The following is a 24,980-nucleotide window of genomic DNA, read 5'->3' as shown; positions in this document are numbered from 1 at the left end:
ACATTACAAAACAGTTGCAATGTCCCCAGATATGATGTCAGCACAAAGCAGAACTATCTGTTTTGATTAATAATTTGCTTAGTGGGAGGGCAAGTTTGCTAAGAGAATCCTATGTCATTCCAAGGAATTAAATGTCCCTTCTCTCAAGGTTTTAGGTGGAATAGTTAGGATGTATCATAAAATATTTGATTAAGTTTAGTTTTAGATATTTAAAAATAATTTTTTGCCTGAGTATTAAAAAGCTGTTGGCTTTTTCTTTTAAAAAGGGTCCTTACTCAAACTGAAGAGCAATTATCTTGCATTAGTGGCTAGGTAAAAGGCTTTTAGACATTGGTGATTTCATGAAGTCTATTTTTTAAAAAGTTGCTTTTAATATTCTTTGAACATAAATGTAAAGAAAATTTAGTGCAAAGGTGACTTTTTTGAATTATTCATATGTTGCTAATTTTTAAATCTAAGGTGGCATTCTGTACATTTTAACTGGATTAAGATTGGCTTAGAATTGAATACACTTTTTTTATTTTGTTAGAGTACACTGACAGAACGAACTTATAGGACTGAACTTATATGACCTCATGGTTTATTTTCTGTTGTCAGTTTACCAACTTTTGATGAAAGTTTGCTTTGGGAAAAATAAAAATTTCAGGAAATGAATTAACTATATACATGCATATCATCAATATTTTGGGGGACTAATGAAATCTTTTGGATCAGTTGGAGATTAAGCTGGTTTATGAAATAATAAAATTAACCAAGCTTGACACTAAAAAATCGCGTTAGAAACTAAACTCTTCCCTTAGAATTGTTGTTTATCATGCTGAGGATGGAAAAGGATGAGTCCATATACCTGGCTGAAATATGGTAGGATGAGGAAGTAAATGGCTGATTTCTGCTCATCACTCCCTACCATTTTTAGGAACAGGAGGATGGTTCGGGGGCCAGGAACAAATGTGGGGGTGATTTGAAAGTCACAGTAGCGTTTGGGTTTTGAAAAAAAAAACACAAGAAGTTAGTAAACTGAGTACTGGATGCTTACTTAAATGAATGTAGTTCTCTGTGTATGCGTGTGTTTGTGCGTTTTAACAGTTCTCTTTTGAACTGGTTTTTGGCAAAAAGAAAAATTACAATTTTGGATTGGTATGAATTACTTGGTTAAATTTGATATGAAAAACTTGAAGGAATATTTATTTGACTGGAAGCCTGGAGACGTAGGTGTGCTCTTGGCCCTATCAGTTTAGCATTTGGGGACCTCAGTTTCTCCATAAAATGTGGGGGGTGGGGGGTGACAGAGGTGATGTCTAAGTTCCTATGGTCCTGAGGTGAGCTGTTGTGGAATTGAAATTGCTGCAACCACAACCATACTCTTTCCGAACTGCTGCCATCTTATTTAAATGTATTACCCTAAGCACTATTAATTTTAGGAAAGAAATTTTACAGATATTAGTAATTCAGTTTTAATGGCTATTGTTAAGAATTCCTTAGGTGTTATAGAGAGCTCTGGAAATATATCACCGAAATGACAGAATCCAGCTTACATGATTACATTATAATCTTAGTATTATCGAAAGGAAAGAATTTACCTGATATGTAACTAATATTGGACAATGTTTGTTTTATTTTAAAATTAATCAGAATGGTTTTTACATTTGTTTAATGCAGATTTGGGTACATATAGTGAATTAAAATTAATGTTAACATTTTTAGTTTGTCTTTTGTCCAGTCTTAACATTCTCTTTTATCTATGCTTGTGGAGCAAAAACAGATTTCAAATATGTGACTAATCCTCTAAATAATTGATATGGCAAGGCAATGTATTTTGGAAATATTTTTTATACTAAAAAAAGGTATTTTTCTAGTTTTTTTTTCTTTTTTTTTGCTTGCTTAAAGCTTTCATTATATGAACTCAAATGACATGCCTCAAATCCTGTCTTCAGATACAACTAAATGAATATACATTGACTAATAACTAAGATGTTTGTGGTTTCTAAATGTTTTACATTTATTAACTCATTTAATTTATCCAACAATCCTATGAGGTAAAAGTTATTATTACTATTCATATGCAAGTCTTGGCTTTTAACCAATATACTACAGTGCCTTTTCACATAAACATAGTACAGGTGTGTAGGGGGGGAGGAGGGAACACCTCCCAGAAAAAAGATGAGAGGAAAAATTTTATGATTTGATTGGTTGATGCATGATAATCAAAAGATGATTATAGATTTGAAAATGGAAAAGAATAGAAAACAATAGAATATACCTATCAACTTTAAAATGCTAAACTTAGATAATATTCAAGCCAAAAAAATTTTTTTTGTATTTTTAGTATATACCAGGCACTGAACTAGGTACTTTCACATGTTATCTTACTTCCTATGAGGTTCGATTTTATTGTCCCAATTTCAAAATGAAGAAACAAGGTCGATATTCATGTGACTAAAGGCATGATTTGACCCTTATATTAAGGAGAAAAAAATCCTCCATGTCCTGCCAAACACATCCTGGAATTCCAATGTCCAAACCAAATAATACATTGGAGCACTTGCCAGTAATTTTATTTGACGACAGCACCTCTTTGGAGGCGTGCCTAGATCCTCTGTCCTTACAGGAAAGTAAAGGAGAAATGTGTAGCATGTATTCTGATAGTCTCTTATCTTCAGCTCAGCTATGCTCACACCTCCATTAGGTAAAAACCAGGAAGTAGGCAAAAAAATAAAAAATGAAAAATGAAAAGGAGGAGAGTGGACAGAATCTTTCACAAAGACCATCCTAAAACTTAATAAGGAGACATTTTAGGATTTAGAGCCCATTTGCTCTTGCTTTAGACACAGTCACCGGTGATTTGTTAAGTTGCCTTAACCAGGCAAATAATTCATGTCACTTTAATAACTCTGCTTATGTTGTCAGTTTATTGATCCTTAAAATTATATATGGCATCTTGTATTTGAAAACCGTTACTGCATTGCTTCAGTTCTGGAAGTCATGGTGAATTATTACAATTGTTTTAAGTATAACCTTGGTACACTTTTTGTTTTTTAATAATAGTCCCAGGAGGGATCTTTGTATGGGAAACGTTGTCTTTGACTTTGTATTTATTTATATTAGAAGAACGGAGATTAATTTCTTCACGATAAAGTATTGGTTGGATGGTTTTGGCTCCAGCAGAACTGGGATATTGGAAAAACTTTGGGAAAGCGTACCAGATACAATTTTATGCTTTTTTGTAGAAAGACTTTGAACTAGGTTTAATTGCTTTTCTGATGGAATCAAAACTTGGGTGGGGTGGAGTTTTTTGATTACTTTTTGTTGTCTTCACAGAAGCCATGGAATATGATCAACACATTGTTCCACATCTTTCAGGAAAAACCTATTTATAGCAAGCTTAGTGAGCGTGGTTGTTGCTAGTTGCAGCTAGAAAGATGCTCTTAGTTCATGGGTTTATGCTTTTGAGAATAATCCTTGTTGTATTCATGAGAAAGAAGTGGAAAAGTAATCTTAAAGTTAATGTATGCCTAGTTTAAATTTTATAGCCTATATTTATTTTTTTATGACTTTATCTTGCTATAGGGAAAATTAGCTTGAAGATCCATTATCACATTTTCTCACCACTACATTGTATCTCAGTTTTTGGTCCCATCACAAATAAGATAATTTGTATAATGCATTTCTCTTTAAGGCAGGGAGCCCATAACATGAGTATTTGTTTTAATATTTTCTTTTTTTTTTAAGATTTTATTTATTTATTTGACAGACAGAGATCACAAGTAGGAAGAGAGGCAGGCAGAGAGAGAGAGAGAGAGAGGAGGAAGCAGGCTCCCCACTAAGCAGAGATCTTGATGCAGGGCTCTATTCCAGGACCCTGGGATCATGACCTGAGCTGAAGGCAGAGGCTTTAACCCACTGAGCCACCCAGGCGCCCCTGTTTTAATATTTTCTGACAAATTCATTTTATATTTAATTGTACAAAGAAAATTACTCTTGCAGAAATTAAAGTGTATTTTTACCATGATAAATTTATGGCAATATGTAATTTTTTTTTACTTCAAATTTAGTATAGTTTCTCATCACATTTTATATTATTGAAACAAAAGGAGTTCTACTTTTAGGTTTTCAGAAACTTCTTAGTAGGTAGAATAGTAAAAGTGTTATTTTTAATCAGTTTCTGAAGGTGAGACTTGAATAATTACTGAGATAGGCTATTTTATGAGGCCAGACATGTAGTAGAGTGAAGCATAACCTCTGGATCCAAGTAGACTTGAGTTTGACTCTGCACTCTAATTAGCTGTGTGACCTTGAACAAATTGCTTAAATTCAGGAAGAAAACCTCATCAAGGTTTTAATACCCAGTAGTGAAGGGTTTTTGTGAGTACCTTAAGTGGCCATAGTAGATAGCTTAAATTTTTTTTTTTTAATTTAAAGTATGGCTCTCTAAAATTTGTAAAATAATGAAATTAATTACAAATAGAGTATCTATTTTTGAACAGTCCTTTGTATTGCTTATCTTATTATACATGCTTTACTTCTTAGAGTACTCCTTTTGAATAAACTAGATGCAACTTAGGACAGATAAAACATTTAGCTGAATTACCGGTTTTCTTGAGAAGTTTTATAATTGTATGTATCTAAACTTTCATTAGTATTGGCAGACCACATCTTTCAGTATTTTGAAAGATTTTGCCTACGGTTATTTTAAGAAATTTAGAACATTTGATTTAGAACATTTGCTTGTTTTTGCATTCACCTTACATTAAAGGAGACTTTTTCAAAGGAGAATTTGTGATTTTTTTTTTTTTTTGGATAAGAGATAAGAAAGGGTACCATATATTTGAATTGAGTATATTTTTTCTTTTATCCTGGATTTCAGTTTTGTTTTTTATATTTTAATTAACTTATTTAGTACATTATTTATTAAACACCTCCTATGTTATGGACTAGGGACAAGGCTAGATATCTCATAAAACTTGTTTTGGTTTGATTTGTAATGTATTTCTGACATGTGCTAATCCCTGAATGATACTAAACATACTTTTTTTCCTCATTATAAACAAATTAGCAACTGTTAGTTTCGTGTCATTTTAATCCATGACCTGTTAACAAACTTTAAGGCAAATTAACAGATCCCACTTTAGGTATAACAAAAACAATGTGGTATTTTCAAATACTTTATTAATGGTCACATTTATAAATGTATTACTTGTATACTTATGTGCAGCACGTGCTTATTTAAGTTTTGTGGCAAAATGGTAACACAAAAGGCAAACTTTAACCTATGGGAGTGGAGTTCAGGTCTCATTACATGTCAAGGAAGAAACTCCATCAGCCACTCACAGGTCCTCTCTCATGTTTGCAAACTGAATTATTGAAGTTCAAAGTCTTAAGCTGTACAAGTACTTTTCATATCATAGAGTATTTAGGTTGGGCAATTTTTCTTTGCTGAGTATTTACCAGAAATATCCTAATCATTATTTTTTATACATCTAAACTAAATTATAGTTAATCCCCCAGGATTATACATTCTAAAGCCATATTTATATTTAAATATTATATAACATACTTTTAATAGTAGTCCTTCCAGGTGTTTTTGAGGAATGCATCTAGTGCTAGTCAGTGAAATAGTTGTTGTCATCTTAATCTGTAAGAACCTTAAAAAAAAAATAAGTCAGCATAAGAATGTTGCTATTTAGAAAAATCTCCTAATTATAGTATGGAAGTCAGATCTGGGTTCCAAATATGGGTCCTCCACTTACTAACTATAAGACCTGGGGCAAGCTACTTAACCTTCCTGATCCTTTGTTTTCTCCTTTGTTTTGACTGGTTATCAAATAGAAATATTAATTAAAAATCTTGAAAATAGCACATACTCTTAAAATAGGAAATGTGAAATATGGTATAACTTGTGTGTGTTAATTTGAGCTTAATTTTAAAGAAGAATTTCATAAACCAAACTATGATTCCTTAAAATAAATTCACTGTACGTAATTAATAGCGGGAATCAAGCTAGATGATGTCCTTATTTTCTTGAACACTGCCAAAAAAATTTAGTGACCAACCTTTTTTTTTTTTTCTTTTTTCTTTATATTCCCTGTCTCTATTTTGGTAAAGTGTTTAACCTCATGTCTTTTACATTTTTTATTAGGGAAAAATTTAAGCATATTCAATAATAGACAAAATAGTATAACAGCTACCCATGTGCATGTCATCTGGCTTCAGCAATGACGGACTCCTGGACAAATTCCTCTATCTTCTTCCTAACCCTCTCCCCTTGCATGTTATTTTCAAGCAGTTCCCAGATACTGTATCATTGCAATGTAAGTGCTTTAGTATGTGTCTCTAAAAGATTAGGAGTCTTCCCCCCCGACCCCCCACCCCCTGGAAAAACAACTACAAAGAAATTTCCTATTGGTTTTTAAGAAAAGATAGTGAGAAACTGAAGCAAGGCCCACATTTCTGTTGCACCTGCTCAGTTTGTTTCCCCACTCAAGCTGGTACTAATCTCTAAGGAAATCGATGCTGGCCTCATCTCCTCCCTTCTGGGCAGAGAAGTATGCTGGTGGTCACATGGCCATAAAAAAATAAGGAAGGGGTGAGAGATCCATCAAAAGTGACTAAACATCAATTGGTGGCTGAAAATTTGGGAGGAGAGTCTCCAGTTTTCCTTTCTCCAGCTTATTCTTACCTTTTTAGCCCAGATTCGGACTCCCATGGACTTGTGGGAAGGTTTTCTGAAAGGAGAGTGATTAAGACAGGACTGGGAGCTCTTTGATTGTGTTTTTGTTTGTTTGTCTGCTTTTATTTTTAAAGAAGAATTTAGAGGTTTGGGGCCTTTTGCTGGGCTTTGGACTACATCATATTTTTTCACCTCTTGCTCTCTTTCAACCTACAAATGTTTGATACTTGCAATGGGCCATATGCTGGCAACACATGACCAAGGCAAGCATGCTCCTTCTCCTTGTGACGTGTATAGTCTGGTGACCTCTTTGTACCTGAGTGTTTAGAAGTGCCTTCTACTCAGGGAAACTCTGGAGAGCTAAGGATGTGGGGGTGGGAATTGTGAGAGCCCAGAAAGGCTGACACTGCCTATAGGCTGCTTTTTGACGTTGCTCTCAGGCTTGCAAGAGAGATTTCATTGATTACAGGACACAAGCAAGCCTCAGTTTAGAAATAAAGATTGTGCTTTTGGGTGCCCATTTTCTTTGCTGATTCTCAACCCTGATCAGGCCCAGCAGACATGGAGCAGAGGAACTCTAAAAGCCAGTAAGCAGCCGAAGATGGAGGAAGGGTCAGAAGGGTCTAAATGACTTCATTCCTTAGGGTTGAGTGTTAGTAATATTTAAGTATTTTCCTGAAACTAGTGACTTCTTGGCCCTGAGTAGCTTATTAATATTTTTTCTATTTCATTTTCTTATGAAAACGGGCTACAGGAAATAGCACAGACAGCTGAATTATTCAGATACAATAATATCTAATTTAATATGTTAATTTCAGGCTCTTTTGCCATTTCACCAGAGAGAAGGGGCAGAAGGAATGTTTATTGAATGGGTCTGCTAACTGCTGCACATTTTGTGCAATCTGTCAGATACCTTATCTCATTTCTCCTCACCAGCTTTATAAGGTCTCCTCATTTTGTTGATGAAACCAAGGTTCAGAGATGCTGTGGTATCAAGATCACTTGTCTAGTAAGTGGTGATTTAAACTCAGGTCTTGGAATAAAATAGTTTTTTTATTGTTGTTTTGTTTTGTTTTGTTTTTTTTTGTTTTGTTTTTGTTTTTTTTAGAGAGAGAGCATGAGAGTCCATGTTGGGGAGGACAGAGGGAGAGGGTTTTATTCATTTATTCTAGTGGGTATAAGAGCTTGATGTGGGGCTTGATCTCATGACTGTGAGATCATAACCTGAGCTGTTATCAAGAATTGGATGCATAACCAACTGAGCCACCCAGGTGTCTTTTGGAATAGAATAGATTTTAATTATTTCTTTCTGCCAGGCAAGGTGAGAATCCACACACAGTCAAGAGAAGAAGCAGTCTGTTGATCCAGGAACTGACTGATCAAGTCTGGAATGGCAGTTTGTTTTTTAAATTCAGTTAAGTGGTGATAAGAAATGTTTACCATTTTAAGGATTTCTCATGCTCAAAATGAGTATGGTTTATTTAATGAATGTGGAACTAAAGAAAGTTTCCTCAGAGGCTTTCTGAAGAGATCTGATTTATCAGTTCACATGGGAGCAAATGGACCTGTTGCTCCAATTCAGGGTAATACACCAAAGACATTAATTTTTTAGTTATATATTTTTATAGGGAGCATTTGGTAGCCTGTAAGATTCTGCCTTCACTATTAAGCCATCATAATGAGAAAGTACTGACCGAAGATGATTAGTGTAGATGATTACCTCTTTGACTTTAACCTCTGACCCTTGTTCTCAACATTCAGGTTCTCTGCATAGTGAAGGATGTCATACCTGCCAGGTGTTTGTTTATACATTGACATTTCTAGGTCATGATGAGGCTTATGAAATGAGCCACTTTTCTGAGCTTGTGCTCTGAGATCAGACTCCTCCATTTACTATATGACTTTGAGAGTTATTAGTTAACTTCTCCTAGCATTATTTGCCTAAAATGGGGATGATACTTATATACAGTTTATGTGATGGTTGTGAGGGATGAATGTATGTAAATCATACATAATTCATATAAGATGCCCAACACGGAACCAGGAAAAACATGTTAGCCACTCTTTAATAATGGTGATGTTGATGATGATGGACTACAGCATGCTACACCTATGCTATAGTCTGTGGCTATGGAGAGATGATGTGTGTGGTCCTCACAGCCTGCCGGGGGGATAGCTATAAGGGAACCTGTCAACATCATATGGAATGGCATTATGCTAATGGGGTGGGGGAAAAGGGACTTGGGCCTGCACCGGGATGTAAGGGTCATCTGGAAGTGAAATCATGAAGGTTGACTATGCAGTCAGTTTTTGATGCCTGTGGGCTTAAATGTTTAATCCAGGAAGAACACTTATATTTTGGCAAATCTCAGATTAAAACTCCCATAGTACCTTTGATTAATTATGGGCTCACTGGCGTTTCAAACTTCCTGTTTATTTTGGCAGCTGACATACTGGCATATACTTTCCTTTCAAACCAAAATATTTTCTTTTCCCTTCTTCACTAGGGAAACTTTAAGCCAAGAAGAGAAACCTCATCGGCTGATACAGATACGTAGTTGTCTGGGAAGTGACAATCACAGTAGTGTCTGTCTGTATAGGGAGAGAGTGAGTAAAGGGAGTAGCTGACTTTTGGCTTTGGTTCTTAATAACGTGGTTACATTCAGTTAAGTACTTTTTGTGTTTTAGACCCAGTCTAGTGATGCGAAAACATACTAACTCAAATATAAAAAGACAAGACCAGTAATAGAGTGGTCATGGTGGTTGATCTGTTAAAATTGAACTTGATTGTAATCTTTTTCCAAGTTAGGCATCTCAGAGCTTGGAGAAGGCTTTTTTTGGGGTCTGAGAGCAAAGGCTGCCTCTTCATGCAGAAACCTTAAAATGGTTCATGTAGAATATTTAAACTGGACTGTATCATGGCCAGTCCGCTACAAGTCACAATGCAACGTATCTAAGGAAATTAACCGGTTGAATATAATTGCTTAACTCAGTGCTTCTCAAATTGTGGTCCCTGGCATCACTTAGAAACTTAATAGAAGTGTGAATTCTTGGACTCTACCCAGACCTACCGATTGAGACACTTTATGGGTAATCTGTGATTTGACAAGATCTCCAGATGATTCTGATATGCTCCCAAGTATGAGAAACACTGGCTTAGAGTAGCCATCTGAGTGTCTTAAAAAAAAAAAAAAAAAGCCACGAATGATGATTTTGGTTTGTGGTATAATTGCAATGTAGTTGTTCTTCCTGTTGGTAATAGACCAACAGGTTCACGTGTTTATTTTGGCTACTTCTGGAATGTTATGCAAAGTCATGTCATCAGTTATTTGCTGATGTAAGTCTTCCTATTTTGCCATGGCAGTCAGGATTACTCAGGTGCAAATTAAAAGGAAGGGTCCTGATTTTTGAAATACTAATTTGTTTTATAAGAACATTATTTTTTTTCCAACTTTGATTTTTATATTGACTTGTATGGTTTTTCCTTTGGAAATTGTCCTGTAGAGATGACAGAAACCAAAGCCAACCAGTTACTAACACACAAGTCAATATATTAAATACAACAATTAAGATTACAAAATAAAATGAGGTCTAAGTATGGTAATCAAGTTTGCTTTGCTGAGCCTTGAAGATAATTGGTGCTCTTCTATTTTCATTCATGATTAATAAGCTCACATGTTGTAGAGTCAGAAGGCCTAGGTTCAAATTCTGCCTTTCCACTTACTTTGCATTGATAGAGTTGTCTAATCACTCTCAACCTCCATTTCTTCATCTGTGAAATGGGATAATTGCTGAACATACCTAATTGTGTAGGATTTTTGTGAAGAATTAATAAGATCTCACATGGAAAGCATTAGATCTTGATAAGGGTCAGCTGCTGTTATTATTGATGATTATTACTGTTTCTACCACTTGTACTTCTGTGGTTGGCAGTAGATAACCTAGAGGGGCATCTGTGGTAGCTTTCTAATTTGCGCACCACGTCTCTTTGTCACCTCAATGGGAAGAAGGAAGATAAAGCTTCTTATATTTTTAGTACCTCTGATATTATTTCTGTATTATTCTTATATGTATATTTTGTTCTTCTTTTGATTTATTGAGAAATACTTGAGTGCCTCCTGTTTGTTGGGCACTTGCCAGCGTGTTCCTGCTCCCGGAACCTTTACAGCAGAATGTCTTATTCATTCAAATGTATGCCTTAATTAGTGTGGTCCTTTACTCCCATGACCATTACCTTACCCAAGGAATTATCGCCTGCTTTGGAGGGAGACTTAGGCTTGAATCCTGACTAAGCTGCTGAACTATGCAGTAACCTGTCTGTGCAGTAATTACAGAATTTTTCTTGGTCTTAGTTTTAATCATTAAAGCAGGAATAATGCCATCTAACTTATAAAGAGGTATTAAGACAGTATTAATAAAGTACCTAAAATAATGTCAGATTCTTAGTAGATGCTCAATAAAAGGTAGTTCTGTTTTTCTACCTTTTCTCCCCTTAGGCTGCCAAGAGAAACTGGCTGGTGGTGGGTTGAAGCAAATTTGGTTGCTGGTGTTTTTTGTTTCATGATAGATTCTTTGCCCTATTATCTTAAATCAGGACATCCCACATCAACCAATTGTTTTAGGTAAATTTTTTTTTTATTAAAAATCTTGTTATTTTGCATTGTGTATAGCATAAGAAGATGCAGCAACTGTCCTAAGTCACTAAGCATTCATTTTCTTATTAACATTATTGGCCCTCACCTGTTTGTGGGCACAAAGGGCACAAAGTGATGAGTTTTCATTAGCCATTCTCCTTTACACTTTGCTTCCTGCCATACTCATCACCATAATTTAAACCAAATCTTGGGAAAGCACAAGCAAAGGATGTCAGAAAGCTAGAATACAAATATATTTTGGACTTAGGAAAAGGACATTAGCGGTCTAATAAAACTCTTTCCTTTTTCAGATCAGTAGAGAGGTCTAGAAGATGAAAGGGCTCAAGCTCACATGACACACCAGTGGTGGAGTTGGGGCTTCCTAGTGTCTAATGCTCATTCTTCTGATTTATGCTGATATTCATATTTTAGTTATCAGCTCACAATCAAGAAGAGTTGTCACTTAGCAAGGTTTCTGTTTTATAGTTAGTTTACTTTCTGGGAAATGGATCCCAGAAAATAGATAAGTGGTTATGATATTTGGCCCAATTAGCAATCAAAAGGGTAAAATCAAAGAATGAAATATGGAAACCAAAGCCCTCTACATTTTAGATTTTTTTTTTTTTTAACTAGGGGTTAAAAGTAAATGGAGAAGATCAGTGAGAGGGAGTAAATCAAGAAGGATAACTTTAGACCCTCTCTGAGAATAGAATGTTTACTTGACAAAATATGTGGCTTTTGAACTCTTTGAATTGCGAAAGCATCATAAGAAGTAAAATGTTATACAATTGTAGTCATTTATAATACTTATAATAAGATTGGACTGTGGGGAAAGAATACATATTAGGCAGGGGTTGGCAAGAATGTGGTAACTGTGCCATTGGGTCCTGTACCTTGCACTTAAATCATTAGCAATCTGTCTAGACACTGTTCCCTTCTGAATCCATACCGAGCCTGAAAATCCTTCCCAACACATTGCATCTGAGGGGCGATACCAGTTGATGAGAGTTTGTATATTGGTGTTTGTCACTCTTGTATTAAATCATGACAAAGTGTAAAAAGGATAGAGGGTTTGTTTTTAATCACATAAAGCATTACTTGAAAATTTAAAAATTTCATCAAGGATTTTAATTTTAATGTATTCCACCAATTAGAAGTCAGGAGTTATCTTAACAAAAGTCTTCTGTTTCAGGCAATATGTGGTAGCTGGGGAGGAGGTAACGAAGTTGCTTTGCTAAAATTCCAGTACCACATTTAGAAATGTACAGGTAAAAAAGTAACTTCTTTATTTAGTGGACACAGCTGTCATAAACCAAAACATACTGTGTAATATTCTTTATCAGCTGCTTCTCTTCAATGTTCTTGTTATTTAGTGATTGGCAAAATGTAAGTTCTGGAAATTCACAAGGTTGCTTAATGCTTTAGTTGCATTAAAAAAAAAAAAAAAAAGCTGAGTACCCCCTACCCCACTACCCATTATAGTTATTTTGGCAAAAGAAAACCTACAACTCTACGGTAGGAAAGGGAAAATGTAAAAACAAACCTTAAGGAAGCAGAAGGAAAGAAATGTTTTAAACATTTAAAAATTACTTGAAGGAATTCATTTATTCATTGCTTTAGCAAACACGTGTGCCTTCTACCTGTCAGGTCCTGCGTGAGGCACAGTGTTACAGAAATGTAGGACAAGGCTTCTCAACCTGTATCACCTCATGGCACACCTAGAAAACATAATACTGAAGCAGAAATCATCTGCTAGAGAGTTCCTGCCCTAGCTGCCAGTCTTGTGGGTTTAGGAAGTGGTATCTTGGCATATTGTCACCCTTGGGATTTGTATACATTGAGAACATTTGATGTAAGACATAACTTCCTACTCTTGGGAAACTGGCTGAAGATATAAGCAAGTTACTAGATACTGAGAATTATTGCCTCCAAGATTGGTTTTGTACTGGAGATAATAGAGACAGTGGCTGCCGGGGTTATGGGTGTGGTTCATAGATTTCAGAACAGAGGACAAATCTAGTAACTGTAGAATGAGATAGTGGAATTTTAAATTAACTTCTTTCTCAGATTTTGCCTCAAATCCACTTTGCTTCCAAAAGAATACGCAGTACAAGTTTTGAGTTAATTCAGTGCATAAGATGAAGAAGGATAAGAAAAACAGAACAGCGTTTTCCTATTTGTGAACACTAACCTTTAAAAATTCTGATTCTGACCATGTGTCCTCCTGCTTCTCTATTGACCATGTCGAGTAGATGAAGATGATGAGGAAAGAATCAAGAAAAAAAATGGGAAAGATGTTCTGGAGGGAGTCATATCAGTTCAGAGCAGAATAGCACGTTAAGGCACCTGCTCCCCATCCCCATCTTCATCCTCTCCATACCACCTCCGCCCCAGGAAAAATCCTGTAATACTCTCTTTTAATTATTGGATTATATCCAAATATAACTATCTTTGGACTCCTAAAGTTGCAGAGGTGAAAAAAAAAAACTGGTATCCTGTAACAATTCATTCAATGAACACTCTGATTATCTACACGGTGGGGTGGGGTTGGGAGACGTGATCCCTGTTTCATGGGATAAGACAAATGGTGTTATGGAAGGACAGAATAGAAATGTCAGGTTGATCACAAAATGCTCTCCAGTGGAGAGCGTGCTCTATCAGCCTTAAGGCTCTAGAGATTAGCTAGGAAAAAGGGAATGTGAGATTCAACAAGTTTAAAAAAAGGGGTGGGGAATAAAATCAGGTGAACTTTTTTAAAAAGCCAGGGCTTTGAGTTAAAAAATAATATAAAAGAAAACTGAAAAGAAGGTTATAGAATTCTGCTTATCCAGTTCCTGTGGAAGCCCCTTTTCTTTCATATTCTTGCGATTGTATCCATGTGTGTACCAGTTTTATTCTTCAGGTGGGTCAGAAATCTGTATTACTGCTTCCTTTCAGAGTTTAGTTTTATTTTTTTAATTTTTTTTTCAGAGTTTAATTTTAAAATGTTTTCATCTACTTCTCACTTATCAGGCCACACTTTAATTTTAGTTATTACTGGTACTTTTCCTCCGGAAGAATGCCAGAGTGGTTGGGTCGTTGTATATTTTAAGATTCCTCACCCACTCTTGAAATGCATTTCGTTAAGCCAGGGTTTAGATCAACGTGTTGACACTCTGTCTTCCCTTTAATTTTAATGGCCACAAAATCAAGACTACTTTGCCACTTAGTCGTCTTACAGACCTTGGATAACTATTTTCACACTTTGGTTTATGAGAAAATACAGCTATTTTGAATAACTGTTCTGAATATTGCCATTTGGTAGCAGTATCTGCTGAACCCCAGCACAGTTCATAACTGCTGTAACAAGTTTGGAAAGTTTTGCCATGTTACTGCAATCTTAAGTGGCAGACAAAGGTTATGAATTTTATTTTACATTTGTTTCATGTTGTTGACTATATGGAAATTGGTTTTAGTTGCTTCTGCTTTGTTAGTAAAAATAATGCTTTTATTGAAATAATTATTAGAAATCAGATCACTCTTTGCTGAGCCCTGGTTACTTTTGTGGTTTTGATGTTTTGTAAGTGTTAAAAACTAAAATGCAAGAATAAATGAAACAAGACTGGATCAGGAGGGAGACAAACCATAAGAGACTCTTAATCTCATAAAACAAACTGAGGGTTGCGGGGAGAGGTGGGTAGGGCGAGGGAGGTGTGGTTATGGACACTGGGGAAGGTATGTGCTATGGTGAGTGCTGTGAAGTGTGTAAACCTGGCGATTCACAGACCTGTACCCCTGGGGCTAATAATACATTACATATAATGTAATAAAATAAAAAATAAAAATAGCAGGGAGTAAAATTGCCCCTTTTTGATCTGTGTCCCATCGAATGCAGCTTATTGTCTCCTTTTGTAATTAAAAGCTATTTTAAAAGTGACTTGTGGCTGTTTGTGTTTACAGGATCGCCCCAGAACGTTTGATATGCACTCACTGGAGAGTTCACTCATTGACATTATGAGAGCTGAAAATGATTCCATTAAAGGTAATTTTAAAAATCTATTTGATTTTTAGTGAAGTAGATAAAATTTTGTATTATTTATATACTCTCATGAGCAGTATGGCAAATATTTTGGATTCATATTTTGTATGTAGTCAGTTCCATCAATTTTATACATGTACCTCTCATTAAAAACTCAGACATATTTGATGGGCATTACTGTATGCCCATCACAATACCAATTAAGAGAACTACAAGAGTACTGATTGCTAAGGGTGGGCAGTTAATGGGAAAAACATGAACCATATACCTCATTTTTTTAATATCTGAGGCAAAAAAGAATGTTCAGTGCCTCAAACCTCTATGTCTCTCCACCCATGACAGTGACTATACACTCATCAGAGTTCAAATGTTGATAGAGTTTTGGTCTAGTTTCACATTTTAAAAAATGGCCCGTAGTTTCAAAGTTGAGATGAATTTGTGTTCTTGAAATATTTTCTGTGGATCATGTTAAGAAAAAAATAGTGCTATTTCTACTTGGATTCTGGTCTCAATTCTAATACTAGCTAGCTGTGTTATCTTGAATAAGACATTTCATTTTGACTAGGCCTCAATTTCTTTCCTCTGTCTCTCTCTCTCTTTTTTTTTTTTTTTTTAAAGATTTTACTTATTTATTTTGAGTGAGAGAGAGAGTACAGGTGAACACAAGCGCAGGGAGGGGCAGACAGAGAGGGAAAAGCAGACTCCATGCTGAGATCCCAGGACCCTGAGGTCACGACCTGAGCGGAAGGCAGACGCTTAACCTACTGAGCCACCCAGGCCCCAAGGCCTCAGTTTCTGATCTTTATAATAAGGGACTTAGAATCACTGGTGCAGTAAGGGACTTATAATGGGGAGCTTTGAAAGTAAAATATAGAGGGGCACCTTGGTGGCTCAGTGGGTTAAGCCTCTGCCTTGGGCTCAGGTCATGATCTCGGGGTCCTAGGATCGAGCCCCGAATCTGGCTCTTTGCTCAGCAGGAAGCCTGTTTCACCCTCTCTCTCTGCCTGCCTCTCTGCCTACTTGTGATCTCTGTCTGTCAAATAAATAAATAAAATCTTTAAAAAATAAATAAATAAAATATAGATGCGTGGGCCACATTCCAGGTGTGGGGTAGGGCTTGGCATGTTTGTTTTTAACGTCTCATGTGCTTGGGTAACCAGGATTGAGAATTACCAGAGGAGGTATTCTCTAAGGGCCTTTCCGGCTCTGATTTTGTGAAAACTACCCCACAGAATAAAATATTTTTCTGCACAAAAATCTTTTAATTAGAAAGGAGGTTTCTTTTTTCTTTGCTTGTTTTTGTAAAGAAATTTGGAATGTTTGGTGTATTTGGTCATCCCACTTGTTTATTTGTTCATTCATTTGTTTGTTCATTCATTCATTCGGTGTTTATGATCCTGCTTTGTGCCAGACATAGCTTTGCACTGGGGTCAAAGGTAGCAAAACAGCCTGTACTTTAAATGGTGACCAGCCTGGCCTGGTTTTCCTTTGAGTTTGGTTTATTACATTACTAATGGAGTGAAGCTTTTAAGTGTTTTTCAACAGACCAACAATGGTAAATTTTTTAAGGAGGGGAGCTGTTTGAAGTTTGGAGAGATGAAAAATAATATGTGATAAAAGTATGCATCCAGCTGTTGAGATAACTTTGAAATAAAAATATTTTGAAGATCCTTACTGAATTCCTTATGGAATTCTGATGGGTGACTTTATTCCGAATACACAATCTGTTTCTGAGGAGAGATGACCTCTCATTCAGAGTGGGCTTTATTTTTGCCATTTCTTAGTACTCTGACTTTGAGTAGTATTTCAGCCTCTTTGACCCTTCTTTTTGTTTTTTCATCAGAAAAGTGAGGAGAGTGTAAGGCCCTTTCTAGCACCGGAAAAACCGTACACTCTTGAAAAGTAGCTAAAGGAGAAATTTGAATATGGTCTGTGCATTGATTGTACCAGTGTCAGTTTCCTGGTTTGTACTATAGTTACGTAAGATGTCACCACTTGAAGACACTGGGGTAAGCGGTATATAGGATCTCTCTGTACTGTTTTTTTGCAGCTTGCATTGAACCTGCAATTAATTCGAAATTAAAAGCTAAGTACAGAAAAAATAGTTAAAGGTAAAGGACATTTGTTTATTAATGTATTAGATGCCTTCAGCAACTAACTTTCTTTCTTTTTTCTTTTCTTTCTTTCTTGGAGAGCCTCTTATGTACTTGATACTAGGGATAATAAATAATTAGAACTCATTTTCATGATAAGTGCCTATTTCTTTTTATTTCATGATATTTTATTTATTTCATGATAAGGGCCTTTCAGAGAAAACAGTTTACAAGCAGTAGCAGATATAAACTATTTATTATGTATTGCTTCTAAGAAGCAAGCCTCTACCTAGTACTTAGGTTAGATGTAAGAGTTGCACACATTATTCTAATAAAACTAACTGTAGCATTTCCTTGATTTATCAGATATAGCCAGGACGTATCTCAGGTTTATTTCTGTTTCTTCTCGTAGTTTGCTAAATCATTATGTAAAGTTCTGCTTTTGTTCTATATTCCCTTTTTAATTTCTTCTACCAACTTTTACTTAAATTAAGTTTCTTTAAGCTGATTCAGTAAGGATAATGAAAAGTTAAGTCTGATGACAGAAAACATTAAATCTGATTGGCCTAGTCTGGGAACATAAAAGTTTTGTAAAATATTTATAAAAGGAAGTGTGGCAGAGTGGAAAGGCCATGGGTTTTGAAGTCAGATAGATCTGGTTTTAAATTGCCATTCTACCACTCCAGTTTGTGGTGGTTGTGAGGATTAAAGGTATGATGTATTTGTGAAATGCAGCATACTGCGCAGTTCATAGAAAACACTCAGTAAATGGTATGGATTATTACTAAGTATCTATTAAGTCTATTTTTATGCTTATCAAATGAGAAAGTCAGTTTCGATGTAAGCTTAAGTGCCATAGTGACTTAAGTATATTAACCGGCTGAGCCTCTCAGGCACCCAAAAGTAACTTAAGTATATTAAATGAACTCTGTCCCTTTTTTCTCCAAAGAGCAGTAAAGAATTCATAGGTGAGTTCATGATTCTAAAATGCTAAATTATAATTATGCATATTTTTTTTTGTAAACCACAGTGATGAACTTTATATCACTGTAGGCTGTCACTACCAAAATGTAGTTTGGCATAAGGGAATACTTCATTTCTGGTCAAATTCTTCTTTTGATTGAGATAGCTATAGAAAGGCTGTGCTTGATTTTAACAGTGATTCTATTGTGAGATATTGTTTAAAGGTGATAACAAAAGCTGAATATCTTAAAAACAACTTGTTATCCTTTTAAAATAAGTATATAAAACCTGCCAATCCATTTTGAAAATAAAAACCCCTCCATATGCTCTGCTACCTTAGAAATGGAGGAAATAGAAAATGGACATTTTTTCTGTGAGCCTAGTAGAATATAATATGCCTCTCACAAAAAAACTGTAAGAATTCAATTAAAAGAATTAATATTAGAACTATTTTTTAAAACCCATCATAGAGAGGCAAATTTTATATTTGGGTTTATTTTATCTTAAAAATAATTTCATAAAGTATATTACAAATGACCTCATTTACTTTTATCCTTCATTTGCAGTTCCTTATAGAAATGTGATTTGTTATATGTGTTCAAATAATAAAGCCAAGAGTTGATACAGGAACTACATGTCTAATGGATTGATACGGCTGTATTATTTATTTAGGTTTAAAAATACAAACCGAAAACTGAATTTTGATCTTCCTTATGGGCAAAAAAAAAAAAAAAATTAAAAAACACTGCCTTGGGGCGCCTGGGTGGCTCAGTGGGTTAGGGCCTCTGCCTTTGGCTCAGGTCATGATCCCAGGGTCCTGGGATCGAGCCCCGCATCGGGCTCTCTGCTCAGCAGGGAGCCTGCTTCCCTTCCTCTCTCTCTCTGCCTACTTGTGATCTCTGTCTAATAAATAAATAAAATCTTTAAAAAAAAAAAACACTCCCTTCATGCAGTGCAGTTTAAAATTTTATTTTTGCAGTCAACAGACAAAATGCTTAATATGCCTAGGGACCCTCAAATATAGCTTTTGAGTTTCTTTATGAATGTGTTATTGATTCCAGCTGGCTTTGAAAACCTTTCATTTTTTTTTTTTTAACATTTTAATCAATGTGCAAAAGGAGTACCTGGGTTTCATTTCATGATTTATATTACTATTGCTTACTGTTTAAATAGTTTCTCTAAGAATTTTAAGGCTACTATAATTTTCTCCATAAACAGGGGGATTAGCTCTTTGGGAGGAAAAGTATCCTCCCCCTACCTTATCTTCATGTCCTTTCTCTGATCAGCTGGCATGTCTGTATGTTATTTTTATCCCCGAAATTGTATATTGCCTTCTCCATAACCAATGCTGGTAACAATCCACAGAAGCTCTTCCCCCGAGACTGATTTCATTTCTTTACTGGGTGTGCAGTAAGCAGTAAGCTAAGAGCCTAAGCTACAGACGGAGTTGGAATTTTGATATGCCAGGTGACAGCTTGCTCATTGCTGCAAAATTATTAGGCTTATCAAGTATTTTCTTTACCTGGACAGAAGAATCTTCTACTACTATAGGTATACCTACTATTACAGGTAGTCAGCTGATCATTTGGGGTATATTGTATCTTACAATTCTTTGTGCCTTTGCTTGCCTGTGAAATTGGTACTTACTGTTTAGAAATGGAGGAGCATGAAATAATGTGAAAACCACATGCGAGTACATCTGTTTTCAGCCTTCTGAAGCATAGGTTGGACACAGTGAAATAAAGATTCATGAAATGGTATCATATTCAGTGTATAGGAGGAAAGACCTCAGAAAATTAAGGAGCCTTTTTTTTTTTTTCTTTTCTGTGTGGGAAGGAAATAAAAGACTATAGACATAAACCAAGAAGTAGCACTTATGGAGTTGAAGCAGCGGGAGACCACACTGGAATAAAGAGGGAAAAAAACCAGTTCTTGAAAATTATCAGATGTCCGATGGAGTAGAACAATCCGGGATTTCATCATGGTTGGGTTGGGTATTTTAAATCCTACATATGAAAATCCTACATATGAAAAAAATTTCGTATCCAGTTTGCTTCATTTCACTAGAACGCCAAATGAGACAGCAAAATTGAGAGAAAAAAAAAGCCATTTGTAAATTGTCAAAACATTATAATTGTTCTTCAGATATTAATTTACTAAATTATGAGTCAGAATGTCATCTTATTTTTCCTCAGAATATTGTGAAATTGGAATCTTTTTCTCTTCATATTGTAATAGGATGTATCTTGCTTTCATTTTTTGGAAGAGGGAATTCAACATATCTACCCAATCCCCTTGAGTTTCAGGCATTTAAATACTTGATTTGAGTGTAAGCAATAATGATTGCATTCAGAAATGCAAGTTGTTTCAAGTGCCAGTCTTTTGCATATCCCATGGTGCCCAAGAAACCTATTGCATATGGAGAGTAAGTAGTGGGAGTATGTTGTACAGTTAGACATTACTGCCACAGTTGTTTCATGCATTCATTTAATACAAATTTATTTTAAGAGCTGGATCTACTCCAAAGATACTATGTATTTAATTTCTGACTGCTGAAGGTATTGTGACCTTGCGTTTTAAAATATTTTTGATATACATTTTTCCTTTTTTACTACGTATTAAATTTGGGGGCCCTTCCCCCACTAGTTTTCATTGCTGTGGATTTGTTTGAAACAAATGCTTAAATGAGTAGGCAAGCGATGATTCCATCTGTGCCTCTTTTCTTTGTTGCTAAGCAAAAGAATTTATAATGATCTCTCTAGAAGAAAATCATGAAACTCTGTTGAAAGTTTAGTACACAAAGCCTGTTTCATTTATTCTGTATAAGATTTTTTTTTTTTTTATGTCACTATAAGAGAATGACCGTTGGGATAATTTAAATTCTTTATCTTTACAGTAGGGTGAGGAGAAAGTTCTACTTCAAAAAAGATAAGGTAAAAAATAACCAGGAAACCTTAAATTTTCCTTTGAGGAACAATTTTTTAAATATTTCTATATTCCAGATTGCAGGCACGCAATTCTCTGTTTTAAAGAGCAGATGTTGCAGACTGATACAGATGTTTTAGAACATTTATCGCATACCGACTTTATGTAGACCAAGATAGCTCCAAAAACTTTCTTTCTTTCTTTCTTTTTTTAAAGATTTTGTTTATTTATTTGAGAGAGAATGAGTGAGAGAGAGCATGAGAGAGGAGAAGGTCAGAGGGAGAAGCAGACTCCCCAAGGAGCTGGGAGCCCGATGAGGGACTCGATCCTGAAAGTCCGGGATCATGACCTGAGCCGAAGGCAGTCGCTCAACCAACTGAGCCACCCAGGTGCCCTCCAAAAACTTTCTATGAGAGTTGCTGAAAATAGGACTAACTTTAATATCATTGTCATAGATTTGAATTTTGGAGTAAATAAAAATATAAAAACAAAAGGAGCTCTTACTAAAAGAAGTTTCATTGCTGTAATATTAAAATGATTTATTTCAATTGGTGGTGAGGGTTATCATTTCTTACAGTATTTAACCTTTTCCTAGTTGAATCAATTTGCCTCTGGCAATTTGAGAAAAGACTGCTATGCACTACTCTGCACCCCAGTCCTCCATCACCTTTGTACAGGACCAGATGGACATTTTCCTTTAAGGGACATGTAATGGAGCAGGATAAAAAGTATCATAAAGAAGAAATGGGTAATGCAAACCAGCTAATTCTACTTGTGATTCTTTTTTTTTTTTAAGATTTCATTTATTTATTTGACAGAGAGAGAGATCACAAGTAGGCAGAGAGGCAGGCAGAGAGGGGGAAGCAAGCTTTCTGGTGAGCAGAGAGCCTGGTGTGGGGCTTGATCCTAGGACCTTGAGATCCTAGGACCCGAAGGCAGAGGCTTAACCCACTGAGCCACCCAGGCACCCCTTACTTGTGATTCTTAATCAAATTCCACCTTCCAAGTAAATTACCATTACTTGAGGTCAGATGTCTTCTGGTGAATTGGAGGATCTTTAAACATTACCCTTCCTGAGAATCCGCCAGGCTCTGAAAGCCCTGCTGGAGCCTTCCTGAACTCGGCTGGTTCGTTCTAGCTCTGTTTGGATGATACCAAGTAACTCAAAGCAGCATAGCAGGGGAGTGGGAGAGGCCTCCGGAGAGTAAACAATTGCCTTACTTCTAGAAGCTTCATGAGTAATAGAGTAAGGTACATAACCAAGAAGACAGTTTAAACTCGGCTACAGTGAACTTCTTGTGTGGCTGTTTAGAAATGAAGCGATTTCTACTCCTTTAGCACTCTCCCTTTTATGACTGCTGAAATGGAACATCCTAAACAGTCTTTCTCTTTTGCTTGGCTTAGTTGTGCGGCAGGATGGGACCTGGGCTTCTGTGTTGAGGTAATTCTTTTGTGAGCAAGGAGAGGACAAAGTAGTGGGGCATGGTTTTCTTTGTATTACGGATGCAGGGTGTATTCTTAATTTTGAATCACCGTCTCCTTTCTGGTTTCCTACTGGTCAGGATTTGTTGGATTCCTCACAACTCTGCGTAGGCATAGCTTACAAAGGTGCGGCTTTTGAATAATGTGATTACACTTTTTCGGATTGGGGATTGCGGTTGTTTTTGGTTTTGTTGTTTTGTTTTGTTTTAAGTGGGGGAGGGGAGTGCCTGGGAGAACAATATATGATATGTGTGTGAACACTGATGTGCTTGTAGCATTGGACTGAAGTCCTCACTCTGGCCTCCGAACTGAAAACAGCTCATTTTATACTAAACACTCCTTGTGCGGTGTCCAGGTCCTTCTCTGCCCAAGTTATTGACTTAACATGTACTGGTAAGTAGAAAGTAGTGATCCTTTGCCCTCTCTCCTCCCAACATTTCTGACAGAATATTGACCCTTGTTTTTATTTGTTCTGAAAGTCATATAAGCAGTTGTCACAAAGGGAGAGTTTGTCTTATGTCATCCATGATGTGGGTCCATAATTACTAAAGCAGTCCTCTTAATCCTGAACATGGAGCACAAAGAATCTCGTTTTGAGTCCATGAAAATTGAGTGGTCCTTTTAAAACATTGTTAATCTCTGATTTTACCTGGGTGAGAGGTGAGGGTAAAGGGGGTGCTGGGTGGGGGTGGTAAGTGGGAGAGTGAACTTTTTATGATACTAGAAGGTTCAAGATCCTAAACATTTCTCCTTAAAAGAGGCTTTTAACTTAATGATTTGTTTTTTCCTTTACAAACTGTGTTAAGGCTCACATGGTTTATGGCTGTTGTGACTTAATTTTGTTGGATACACATTCAGGACAGGGACTGGTAAAGGAATCAACTACATGTGGTAACACTTAGAAATAAGAAGAAAATAATAACTTAGAAAGCAAGCAATAGTCAGGTAACAAATTGGCAAGTGCTTTTCCATAATGTTTTACCCTTGCACAGTGTTGTGTACAACTTAATAAGTAAACGTATTACAGTATGGATAGAAATTAATACTATTTTCCATTCAGAAATGAAATCAGGATGACATTTCAGTAGTAAGGTTTTCAGACTTTGTTAGGAGTTTGTCAGTGTTAAATATTTGTGCCCTCCCTACACCATAAAATTCGTGGAAAGAGGCCCAGAGTATTTACAGAGGTCCCTTTTGCTTCTCCCTGCATCCGATTTAATAATAGTATATGTGCACCTTTTGGTACTGTCACTTATTTTTCTGTTTTCCCCTTCTGTATTATAAAATTCTATGGAGAGGTGACTTGCTCTCTTATTTTGTGACAGGTACTAAACCAGACCTGTATACTATTATCTACATAATGAAAGCTCTTTTGATAATGGAGTAATACAATAGTGAGCTGTCTGTGAAGGTCTTAAGACTTTCCTTGATCCTGTTATATAATCTTTGATTGTTATTTGCTGACTTTGAGGGAGGGAAGCAGTGCCACCTGATTCATAGCTGTCATAAAAATAACCAAGATTCTCTTTGCATTCAGTTTAATAACAGGAAGGACAGAACCATTGCACAATTGTGGCACAAAATTATTTCTTCCTTTATATGCCTGGAATTTCTACCTGAATATTCTATGCAGTTGATTCATTTATCACCTGTGTGTGCCTCATACAGTGAATTTCTCTACCCCAGCGTTTGTTATTTTCTCCCCCCTCATGTTACCACTGTCCTTGCTACTAAAGTTAAAAGATGGAAAAGAGCTAAAACTCAGTGAATTTGTTGTTGTTCAGCAGTAAAAATATGCAAAAGGAATACTTTTTAACTAATTTGAACTAGTTACTACTTTCTGCAGTCAGGTATTGAGATGGCCAGGCTGCCTCTGGGCTTTGTTATTTTGTCTAATTGGCTGATTCTGAATTCAGTCCCATGCCAGTGCACTCTGTTCTAAAAGCAAGGCTTTGTTTTATTCCGGGTATTACCTGGTAACCAGTCAATTAGGAACATTAGTAGAACTCTGAAGGGAAAGCAGTTCTATAATCTCTTTGGAATCTAGTTGGGCTGGTGCCAGTTGCTGTACATTGGGAAAGAGGAAGAATCAACCAATTAGAGGACCCTTTTTTAATTCTCAAGAAACCAACAATAAGTGCAAATCAGAATTCTGAGGAGCAGCCATGATTAATTGAAGTATAAAGAACTTAAAAAAA

The 24,980-nt window shown here is 36.0% G+C and overlaps 1 protein-coding gene across 3 annotated transcripts in view; it reads left to right on the top strand.

The window, feature by feature from the left end:
* Positions 1–24,980, top strand: part of CPEB4 (cytoplasmic polyadenylation element binding protein 4) — a 59,316-nt gene that overhangs the window by 2,950 nt on the left and 31,386 nt on the right. For all 3 annotated transcript variants that reach the window (XM_080804082.1, XM_080804081.1, XM_080804080.1), the window contains exon 2: positions 15,241–15,322. In XM_080804082.1, the coding sequence (XP_080660208.1) occupies positions 15,241–15,322 (82 nt within the window). The remainder of the gene's footprint in view (positions 1–15,240; positions 15,323–24,980) is intronic.

Source organism: Martes martes, assembly GCF_963455335.1.
Source record: "Martes martes genome assembly, chromosome: 5".
Lineage (NCBI taxonomy): Eukaryota > Metazoa > Chordata > Mammalia > Carnivora > Mustelidae > Martes > Martes martes.
Note: the sequence above shows the minus strand (reverse complement) of the source record. Positions and strands in the feature narration are given on the sequence as shown.